This window comes from Sinocyclocheilus anshuiensis, unplaced genomic scaffold (assembly GCF_001515605.1).
Source record: "Sinocyclocheilus anshuiensis isolate Anshui unplaced genomic scaffold, SAMN03320099.WGS_v1.1 scaffold2166, whole genome shotgun sequence".
NCBI classification, from domain to species: Eukaryota; Metazoa; Chordata; class Actinopteri; order Cypriniformes; family Cyprinidae; genus Sinocyclocheilus; species Sinocyclocheilus anshuiensis.
The window spans coordinates 700,573-712,902 of NW_015557079.1; the positions used below are offsets into that span (position 1 = coordinate 700,573).

The 12,330-nt window shown below is 35.8% G+C and overlaps 1 protein-coding gene across 4 annotated transcripts in view; it reads right to left on the reverse strand.

The window, feature by feature from the left end:
* The window catches only part of LOC107676866 (probable phospholipid-transporting ATPase IH), a 67,382-nt gene extending 56,659 nt beyond the window's left edge, over window positions 1-10,723 (reverse strand). For 2 of the 4 annotated variants that reach the window (XM_016471581.1, XM_016471580.1), the window contains exon 1: window positions 10,215-10,722. In XM_016471581.1, coding sequence (XP_016327067.1) covers window positions 10,215-10,253 — 39 coding nt within the window. In that variant the 5' untranslated portion in view covers window positions 10,254-10,722. Of the gene's footprint in view, window positions 1-10,214 lie in introns of all 4 variants that reach the window. The other 2 variants (XM_016471579.1, XM_016471578.1) reach the window with 1 other exon arrangement.
* Between the last annotated feature and the right edge of the window lie 1,607 nt (window positions 10,724-12,330).

Genomic DNA, 12,330 nt, shown 5'->3' on the forward strand with positions numbered 1-12,330 from the left:
CATAATTCAGTAAATTCAGCCCAAGATGAGATACAGAGTGAAACAGTTGAGACTTTCCTGCGCGAGATACAAGACCGCTTGATTATCCACAAGAAGATGCACAAGCAAATATCCAAGAGTGTTAACATCTCTATCTATCTTTGGGCCCTCAAATTCCCCTAGGGAAGAAAAAATAGGTCAATAGAACAAGATTCTGCTGAGCCTTAAATGTTCAGGATACCTGTTCATACATATGAATATTTTCAACAGTATACTCCTAAAAATAAGAGATTTTGCGACAATGACATAGATGAACCATTTTTGGTTCCTCAAAGGTTGAACAGTGAACAGTTCTTAAAAGAACCATTTATTTAGTGTGAAGAACATTTGAATTATCTACAGAACCATTTTTCACTACAAAGAACCTTTCGTCCATGGATCCTAAAAATTCTTCATGGAACCACAGATGCCAAGAAAGAAGCTTTATTTTCAGAAACAGTATTGCATACTACAGTGCTTACTAGGTAAACTAATATGGATCTGGATTTGAAATCTTGACTCAAACATGTTTAAATTTGGCAAAATGAGCTGAGATTGAGTGTTGACAATTAGGAACCAGTTTATTCAGGTAACTACTATAAAAACCTTAAGATGTTGCTTACAACATTTAGTGTCGTCTATACGTCTAAAGCCTAAAGTGGGTCAAATGGGTCCAGGATATTAAATGTGATGATCATGACCCTGTAGACATGTCCACCCACCAGCATTAGTATTCAGCCACAGAAGAAAGCAGCTTCCAATTTAAACTGACCACAGGCACTTTCTGGTAATGATAGCCCCTTAATATTCTCATCCATTATAACTTATCATTGTCAAAAAACAATAAATGGCCACTCAAAAGAATGGATTGTGTTCTTAAGGAAAAAAGTTCATTTATTTTTCAAATATCCCATGGAGGAATAAGACCAATGCCATCATCATACGCAATACCACCAGTTAATCATGAGTAATTCTGGAGTCTAAAACAGCACATTCTCTTGGCATCACTGAGAGTCACAGACAGCGTCGACTATTATCCCTCTATTCATTAATGTGCCATGCTGGCAAATGGAGCTGCCGAAAAAAGCCAGGTGCTCTCATGAGGTTTGGTTATATTTGCCAACTCTTAATAAATCAATGCTTCTGTTTCCTGTGAGATCCTGGGAAGAAATGGCCCACGGTCACGGCATGTACTCAAATGAGGCGAGTTAAAAGTAAATGTAAGGAAAAGATGGCAGCATTTTCCTTCACACCTTCTTATCCAGCCAGCTTTATAGTTTCAAAGTAAGTGGTGCTCCTACAAGTGCAAAGACGGCCAACTGTGTTGGACATATGCCTTTACAAGACTTGATTCATAAGGAAAGTTCTGGCAACAGTGGATGCCTACAATAGTAAATTCATCTTCTATCTCTGCTTGAGTACCAAAATATAAATCTTATTTTCCAAGTCATTTTCTAAACAGCTGCTGGTCCAGCAACTGTTTGGTTTGGTTTTATGCTCAACAGAAGAAAGAAAGTCAGAAAGAAAGTCATACAGGTTTGGAACAAGGGTGAGTAAATGATGACTGAAATTTTCATTTTTGGGTGAACTATACAGCAGGTAACTGCTTTTTAAAAAAAATTCTGATTCTTCAACAGCAATCTTTATAATTATATAATCTGATGTACTATGCAAATTGCAACAAGTGAGGCTCTGCGATCACTAAATCAACTTTTCCTGGCTGTAGAGGGCTCTAATAGGCAGCATGGCACCCAGCTAATTAGCCTGTGCTCATGAAGTAGCCCCCTCACAGGGAGTACTAATCTTGTAATCATCATGAGTCCTGGGCATGTTAATAACATGACTTCATCTGTGACTTTGATCTCATACATAATTAAACAAACCAGCAGGAAGACAGACAAACATGTTAGTCTTCATAATCCACCCTGATGGGTAGAGAAATTCACAGGAACTGCCATGTTTACATGTAACATTGCTTCTAAAACAACAAATGTAGTGGGTTGGAGTGGCATAGTGGTTAAAATCTGGAAATGTTTATACTGAAAAACATTATAAAATAGTAATGCATGCATGTATAAAAAGCCTATCATCTATCTATCTGTCTGTCTGTCTGTCTGTCTATCTATCTATCTGTAAATATATATAAATACTATATATATTATAAATATATTTACATACAATATAAATATATAAATACATACATACATGTGTATGGTGATTGGGTAATTTTTTAAGTTCCCTGGTTTGGCTCTGCCTTGCATTTTTAAATCACAAGACTAAAAAAAGTGCTCTCTGACAATACAGCACTTTCAATGTCACTCCAACCTAAAGAAAGAACATATTACTGTAGCTTCATACAGATGCAGTCCGTGAGTGTGTTGACATGTGATAGCCTTTGCATGAGTGGTTGAGCACAGTTGGACTGTTTGGCTGTGGTGTTACTGTTATTTACTTTCCTATTTTTCTTGCACCTGCATAAAGCAGGCAGTACATCATCAGAACATGTGGAGAGTCACTTGGGAATATTGTGTTACAAAGTGTGACGTTTTGTTTCCTTTCTCATTATCAGAAGATATAGCACAAGTCTATGGGGAACTGGAAGTCACTGGGTCACACTGTTAATGGCCGTCTATTTTGTCCTGTCAGTTTCCATGCCTTATGTTTAATTTTGCAGATCCCTGTTCCACAGTATGTTGCATGCTCCGTTTGTGAGTCACTTAGACAAGGACCGCTTGTGTCAGACTGACACACACACGTACACAGAATGCCTGAAGAGCAGTGAGACGATAGCAGCTTTCTTATTTGGCAGTCTTATCAGTCTATTGCCTATTTCTGCCCTCCATTCGGTCCAAATAGCTCTGCTGGTGTAGACAGACAAAATCTTTCAGTACAAACACACAAGCCTTACAAAACCCAATATTTAATACAAATATCCAAAATTCCCATTCCAATAAATCTCTCTGTGCCTTCCTGGCCTGGTTTTTACCACCTAGGGCCTTATGGGATCAGACAGGGGTGAGGTCACATGACCAGAACTTTTGGCAGCTCGCTCCGCTGAACTCTCCTGTCTCCTGTTAATCTCATTTAGAGCATTCAGTGTTTTTATTGATGGTTCCATGGGATGAAAAGAAAAAGTGAACGAGGACAGGTGAAGGTTAGAAAGTGGTTTTTGATAGATTAAGGTATATATTAAAACACTCTTTTATGCTTCATGTTCATGAAACTTCCATCTGGACATCTGCAGAAAAGCCCATTACACGCTAAAAATAGCTCTTTTAATCTAACAGATAAGTTAATTTCAGCAAAAATTCATTATTGTTAATTCCAGGCTATTGGTTTAAAAATGGACCTTTAACGATTAGAAATGCAACGTCAGCCCTAAAAATAAATAATTACTATCGTGTCAAAAAAAAAAACAAAAAAAACATGGCCTAGAAATGCTGTAATCAGGACTCTATGTACCATAACCAAAATATTTCCTTTCACACTGATCTGGGACTAGTTTGTCCATCCTCTACCTAAAACTGTGATCAGACGACTGTTAAACTGATCTCAGGTCAGCAAAGGAACAAGTGCAACGTGGATTTCCATTCCCAGGAGGCAGGGACACCTGGATTTAAGCAGCTGAGCCCTTGAAAATGCTTCCATCGATCTATGGGTACACTGCGTAAACTCAACGGCCCTTTCATACAAAGACAGTCTGACTCAGCAAAGAATGTCTGTTGAATAACTCAAACCAAACATCATTACATTTCTACACATCTTCCGTGCGAGCATGCAGGATGTCTTGAGAAGGTCTGGCAGATACACAGGTCTTTGAAGTCATTATGACAGATTCATTTTTCATTTACATTTATATACATGAATTTAGTAGTAAACAGGATAACATTCCCAAAGATTAAGAGAAATAGCCTAAAGTTGAAAAAAAACACCATCTATATCAAATATGTTACATTTAGATCCAGTGAAGTTCATTTCAAACCAATCCTTTCTTTCCTACTCCACTCCCCCTATCTTAAAGCTAAATGTAATGCCCAAAGTCCTCTTTCAAATAAATACCTGCCCATTCAATGGCATTCTTCTCTATTGCTATCGAGTGGAGGGTCATGTGTTCTTTTAACAAGCACAATTCAATTTCACAGCCATCAATAGGCCATTATTCCAGTGGCTCTTTCCTCTGACTGTTGTATTAAGAGTGTGGTAAGCCCTCAAGAGCTACAGTACTTTATATGGAAGCAGAAGGTCTACAACAAGTTTTATCATAAAGGGCATTTGCAGTGGCTTCGAGCAGAGGTACGATTAGCCTGTCCTTATCCTGATTTACAGTAGACATAGACGTGCATCAAGAAAGCTACAAGAATCTCAGTGAACATTAAAAGAACTTTGAAAATGCATCAGCATTTTAAAATAAATCTAATATCATTTAGGAAAATCATTTAAAACCCCCCTAGAAAAAAGGAAAAATTCCCATCCTAATGAATGAACAACATTCTCTGCTCGTCGCAGCATGTTGGTTCTTCTAAGGACAGCTGAAGTGAGCCAAAAAAGGGTTACACCCAAAAACTCCAAACTCAAGGCCTTCTCTCACAAATGTAATTGTCTCTACACTATAGTCTTGGGCTGAAATGTTTAACTTTTAAGACATGTCCATGGTATATTTCACCCACCAAAATATGCATACAACAAAAAAAAAATTTTGTTTTGTTTTGGGTGGAATATGCTGTAGGCATTTTTTTTTTTTTTAATTTGCGAAGTTGTGCCAGACAAAAGCGAAAGAGTGTCTGTTATGTTGTGCTAATGCATCACTTTTTGAATCACACTATTTTCTGCTTGAAAGAGGAGAGATAAGCTGATATTTTTATATTTTTATGGAAGGCGAACACATCTTTCAAAACATTACCATGACTTTCTGACCTTTAAGTTTTCTTCAAGGGTAAAAAATAAAAATCTAGCATTTTTCACTGTCACTCTCACACACAGCCATGTTTCCATCCTGAAGCTAAATCTACAATTATCCCCCCCCTCAGTTTTGTTCATTTTCTTTTCTTTACTGAACACAAATCTAGTCACAAATACACTGGAGAACAAACATCAGCATTATTACATCATGTTTGACCACAGCACCAGTCATTAAATCATTCTACTTAGAAAAGAATCACATGGTGCTGCTGTTTGACAGACCCTGAGGGACCAGCGTTCGGCTGACAGTGTGCTGTCACTTATCAGCTGCTCAGAATGGAATGCAGCAGGCCGCTCGAATGGAAAGTCTAAATAAGTTTGTGAGAACACATTTAGCTTTGTATGGCAAAATTCTTCTAGTCGTTTCCTAACACAGCTCTCAACTCTGTAAATTCAGGCACAGACCATGAACTTCAGTTGAACTATGGTGAGCATGTCAAGCGTACGAGGATAATGATTATCATTTCATCACCCATATTGATTACCAACAAATCCTTCTAGGATACAGTTCACGGGTCAGTGTCCGCTGTCTACGGGATGAATGGTGAACATGCATACGTGCCTGCATGAGTATGCCGCATGCAAACAGTCCTCAGCAGTCTAAAACCTTAACTCCACACAAAAATTTAAATTCTACCAGAATGGAAGAAAGAAAGTCATACTGGTTCGTAAAGATATGAAGGAAAGTAAGTGATGACAGAAAGTTCATATACATCACCCTGATCTGCTGCTGTTAGCTTTATTAAACCAACGTGATCCATCATAAGAGACACATACAGTAAATATATCCACATATGGTTTGCTCAGATTTGTTGTGGGGTGTTACTATCCAGCCAAAGGCACAAACAATGACATAAGCTAAGACTATTTAAGTAAAACTGATGGTTGTTTTAATGATATAGTTTTATTTCTCGTTGCTTGGTCAGCTAGTTGCTGGCACTTACTGTGTTGGATGATGTGCTCTAAAGTGTTGCATTAGGTTAGATTTATTGATCAAATATGTGTTGCTTGCACCATTAATGCTAGTCAAGTAAAAATGTTTTAAATCAATGCAATACGTTATTATTATGGTTGACATAACTGGCAAGCTTACTGCATAGTACAATATAGTTTTAAAATAGTATGTGAAATGAAACATTATGCAACAACAGTATGTTACACTGTTGTCACATGACCTCATTACAAATTTTGATTTTGTGATTTATTTACAGTTATCTTAGTAGATAAAAACTGCTAATTGTTTACCAATTAGATTTTTACCCAAAATGCAGTCTTAGGTAAGCATATCTTAGTTTACACTCTAAGTAAAGGTTTTCAAAGGTGTTTTCCCTGTATTTTGAATTACAAATTGCATTGTGTTGTGTTTTAGGGTTAAAGGAAGTATCCATAAAATTAACAGATAACGTCCTGGCAGAAAATGATCAGAACCTTTTTCTACTGTCTTTATTTTTCTTCTTACAATGCACATCAGATCAATTTATGAGTTCAGAAAGAGTTTAAAAGAAAAAAGAAATCATAACAAATAATACTTCTGGTTAATTTGTGCATAGAAATTACACATACAACAGAAATAATAATTGTATGGTAGTATGTTATTCCTTCATATTACATATTCCTAATAATACTTCTACTCCTAGACTTCATGCTAGTTAGTCTACAGCTGATTATGGTCATAGTTGGAAAGAGAAACATTTATGTACTGTATGAACTTGCTTGGCATGACTTTCCATGTTGTTTTTCTGTCTGACCAGCTGAATCATATTCCTGCTCATGTAGGATGGTTTCCAATAAGTCTTTCCTGATGCTGACCACAGACAATGAGATTACCTCTGTACACAGAGCTCAAATTACCTCAAAGCCTCCTGGGACAGGAAATGGGCAGTCATGCTACTTCCTGTCCAATGCTGGAAATTATTCAGAAGCCGGTGATGGCTGGGAATTGCATTTTTGTGCAGTAATAAAGCACTGGAAACCTGTTCTGTAATGTTAATAACTGTAAGTACCGTTTATATATAAAGACAATTTTTCTGTATTATGAAATAAAAAAATCTTTTAAAAACTGTACATTGGCTATATTCGGATTAGTATAATATGCATACAATATACTGCAGCAATAGCACGATACTTTTGTTTTTTTTTTAAATTGCAGTATGAAAGAAAGCCACGATTTTTAATCATTTTTAATATATATATTTTTTTAATAACTGCCAAAATTCTATTGAAAACATGTGTTAACTTTTTTGTGGAATAATGCATTTTGTTTCACTTGTACGTTCTACAGCATAATATTCATTAAATAGTAAGACATTACTTAATTCAATGATTGTGTAAATACTATCTCTGTCTGTGATTGGTTGATCAAAAAGATAACCCTGCCCCAAACCACTGGTTAATAATGTTGCTATGTTTTAAGTATTTTATGTATGAAGTATTTTAAGAATTTGAACACTGAAAAAAAAAAAAAACACACCTCACCTTAAAATAAAACCTTAAATAAGAATGCGCACATTGGGATTGCAACTGATAATTCTGACATGCTTACTATGAATTCTAAACTAATCTATTCTCTCTTAAACAGGAAACATTCTTCCAGACTTCAAAGCAGACAACAATTTCCATATTTCCAACTAATTCTAGCTGAACTAAAAATGATGAGCTTTGCATATTAAAAGAGGTTTCAGATTTCCATTTCACATATTTATCTTCCTACAGTGAAAATGCCCATTCAGCAGACAGACAGACTCTGGAAGTGAGCGCTACTACAGGTGGAAGCAAATCATTCCACTGTCACTTCCTTTGCTGTCTAAGCCAGTCAAATCCGCACAGAGACTTATTTCTCATCTCCTCTGACCCATCTCATTCTCCATCCTTCTCTCTTCTTGTCTTCTCTCGCTCCATCTCTCTTCCCCTCTCGTCTACCCGCTACTCTCATTTGCCTTTCTCCTCTCACTCTGCCAACCTGCATTACTACGCATTAGATCAAAGAGCAGTGGGGTGGACTGTGCTTTTCACATACACACATTCATGTGACTAACACACTCAGTCTGGTCTCATGACACAGCTCTCTCTCTAAATGATCGGTAAGGGTGGGATAAACAAACTGCCTGTTTCCCAGCAAAACTGACATGCATTTAACTGTCATAAAAGTTTAAACTTTTCCTCAGGATAAATTCATTTCAAAGTTTAGAAAGAATGACTTAGATTTTATTGCTTTGCATTTCAAATGAAGCATTGTTGTCAAACCTCAATGATGCAAATATGATTTTGAAGGTTTAACGATAACCTTGCTATAATGTGTGCAGAGCTCAACAATAAAACGTTTTTAATAGTCACATCATTTTTTAACTGGTCAAAAAGATCTCTGTAAAACCCATGAATATGATCAACAATTGTAATATTTTGTGACACAAGCAGCCCAGGGTTATTTACTAAAAATACAACAAAATAAAAATCTTATTTTAATTTAGCTTGTTGACAATGCAACATTTCTCTTTTTCATTTAGCCTACTTTATGTACTACAATAACCACAACTAAAACTGCTATACAAATGAATAATAACTATATTTAATAAAAGATTACAAGAACAACTACTGCATTACTAACTCAAAACTCATTAAAATCTCAATTCAAAACTACAAACGAATTCAACATTTTTATCTCAATGATAATAAAATAACACTGAAGCAATCGTTCATCAGGGCACCCTTATTGTTGAGCCCTATGTGTTACATGGTTTACCGTAAAACCCGAGCAAACAAAGCACAAACATACAGACAGACAGGTGAGAGGTGTTTGTGACATGAAACAACCAAAAGTAAACTTTTGTCTAACATATTTATTATAACATTTAGTATTTTTTCCATTGTTTTCTATGGTAAAATGTCCTTAACCTTACATGCCCGCTTGTTTAACCCACTAAGGAATCTTGACAACACTATTTGATTCAGTTACTAAGCAAATCTCTTTCTCTATCCCCCAACAGCTTGGACAGTTGGTTTAGCATGTACTCTTGCCTATACTGAGTGCTAAGTGGCTTAAAAACAGGTCTAATCTGTGTAGTAATGACATACAGTAACTTATCGACTGAACACGTCTATGAAAACGATGTAGAGCAACAGTTTTTTTGTTTCTAATGGAACTGGATGTTTTTTTTTTTTACTGACGCACAAAACAACATGCATTTCAGCCTTTAAGCCACTTTCAATTAATAGAGTATAAAATAATTGTTATACTTTTGAATGATTTTTCCTTTTGTAAACTAATAATAAAAAAAGTCATACTAAATTATATATCACACTAAATAAATAAATCAAAATTTATTCAAAATTGAGCTGGATAAGCTAGTTTGGGAGCAAACACTGGGTGTAATTCATGATACAGTTATATTTCCAACAAATTACAGAAAAATAGGTATATGATCATTGTTTTTACAGTAGCCTAACTAGCAAGGTTATACCAGCTGATCTTGACTAAAATATTATAGATTGCCAAAAATCATGATTTTTAGAGAGGAAATACAAACATTTGGTGGGCAAAAAATATGAATAAATAATAATAATAATAATAATAATGTCTGATTTTATATTTAGATTGTATGTTAGTTTTTTTTATATATATTTTATTCTATATTCTATAACAGTTCTTGAAAGCAAAACATGGGATTTGGGATTTCATGGGGCGCTTCCAATGCTTAAAAAGAATAAATAAATAAATAAAAAAACACTTACGGGACACTAACGTATATATACTGACAAGTGTGCAATACTAAACTATTCACATTTTTTTATCATCCATCCACACCTGCCCTCCGCGCGTGCGCATTACCTTTTAATTCATTGAGGCTAATTTCCAGTTTTGATATTTCATCATAACACACTCTGTGAATCTCAGTCATGAGCTCAGCCGGTGTTATCATCATTTGGCATGAAAACACAACATTGGTGAGTTCGTTTGAGAATCAGGTCACAGTCAAACGGAACGGAACCGTAGTGATAACTTCATTACGAACGCCTGAGATTAGTAACAGTAGATACCGGTTGGTTGTGTCCATATCGCTAGCTCTTTCCATATTCACAGAGAGGCTCAAAAGTGATGCACCAACGCCTTACAAACGGACACACGAATATACAACGTGTAATTTTAGCTTTAAAGTACAAAAATGTGTATCGGAAGCAGCGCAGCCCTACGGAACCAGACCAACAAGTTGGAGAGAGTGATAGATAGCGTCTGTACTCACGTATCGAGTGATGAGCTTCCTGATGCTACTCAAATCCATTCTGCTCTAGGTGTGCTGTCTCCGCTTTCTCCTCTAATCTTGAAGAATGGGCACACAAGACGCTAGCTGATCATTGTAGCAAGTCTCTGATCCATGACTGTCTTCTACAGCTTCTTCTTCAAGGCTTAACAACTGGCAGTCCTACGCGACTACTGCGATTATGATATCTACAGAGCAGCGCCTAACGTTACTGAGATGAAGAAGAAGGCTACTGTGTAAAGTCCAAACGTTGTCATAGTGACATGCTCCGGTTTCATCTACAAACACTGACTGAGGAGAAAAACAACAAGCTCTCGTTTTCCCAGGTTTTGCCTTAATATGTTAAGGGACTGGCCACTTCTTCCTTGTCCGGCGCCCCTCTGGTGCACTGCCGCACTCGCTCTGCTTCTTCTCGGTGTAGTAGAGCTCTCCTCTCCCGACTCCCGTCGGTTAGCACCGGAACGTCACGAGCCCCGTGAGCGCACGCGCACTCCTTGGCTACACCCACCCGCCCGAGGGGATTTTTCAGCCTGCCCTCCGGTGTCCGGTGACTCCCCATCCAGTTACTGCCAGTCAATCTCCAGCAACAAGCCGGTGTAAGGTGATGACATGGCCTCTCAAGCGTGCTTTAGGACTGTGTGGTGACTTGAAGAATAAATAGTCGAATAAATAACTAACAACGACAGTAATAAAACTAAATTTACATTTAGTCATTTAGCAGACGCTTTTATCCAAAGCGACTTACAAATGAGGACAATGGAAGCAATTAAAATCAACAAAAGAGCAATGATAAGCAAGTGCTATGACTCGGGTTAGCCTAACGCAGTACACGTAACAAGTTTTTTTTGTTTTTGTTAATTATATAATAGATAAAAAGAAAACAAATCGATAGAATAGAAAAAGAATAGAGAAAGCTAGTGTTAGAGGTCTTTTTTAATAGAAAACAAGCAGTTAGAAAACAAATAGAGTGCAAACCTTAAAGGGTCATGTTTTTTTTTAAATAAAAAAGAAAACAAATAGTTGAAAAATAATTCGAATAGAGAGTGTTAGAGGGTCAAATAAAGATGGAAGAGATGTGTTTTTAGCCGTAAACAACGATAATAAATAAGCATAATAAGTAAATTATAATTATCATACTAAATATTAATTAACAATAAAACACTTATCTATTGCACATATGGGATCGTTATAATTCAATTATTATAATGTAATCAAGATAACAATAATAATAAATATAATTTATGTTCTACTTTTAAATAATAAAATCAACAACAATGAGTAATTACTGATAATATTATATAATAATTATTAATCTAACTTTTTAGGTTGTTATGATGAACTGATATAAATATTGAAAAACTATCAAATTAGTTCAATTATTTAAATTGTTAACTAAATAAATTAAATTACTAGCCATTTACCACTTTAGCTTTTCATTAAAACTATGTTTTTGTTATTATTACAGTCAAATATATGTCTCAGTACAATTAATTCAGCAAACCTACTTCTACTTTACAGATAATTACTGTGCAGTTTTTTATTCTGATTATTTCAATATATATATAGCTCTCTTCTTTTTTTTTTTATTCATTAATTTTTTTCATTGATGGACTTATTTATAGTCCTGTGCACAATTCATACACGTATCAAAGCTGATTATTTACCCCTTTACAATTTGTAGTAAAATACAAAATTTTTGATTATTAATAGATTTAATCAATCAATTATTATTATTATTAATAATAATAATAATAATAATAATAATTTTCCAACATGTTTTATTATGTTATGAGTAATGTTTGTCGGTAGGAACGTTTTCCTAGGTCTCATTTCCCAGCCGGCTGTTTTTCCGCTGCGCACCGCTGCTGTGTTTTCCGTTGACTGTCCGACTGTGGGCACTTTTCGGCGGGTTCCGTTAAAATGGCGCTGTTGTTGCCAGGAGCAGAAACCCAGCAGATGAAAAGCGACAGTGGTTAAAAACATACCGCGATGATAAGCAAGTGCTATGACTCGGGTTAGCCTAACGCAGTACACGTAACAAGTTTTTTTTGTTTTTGTTAATTATATAATAGATAAAAAGAAAACAAATCGATAGAAT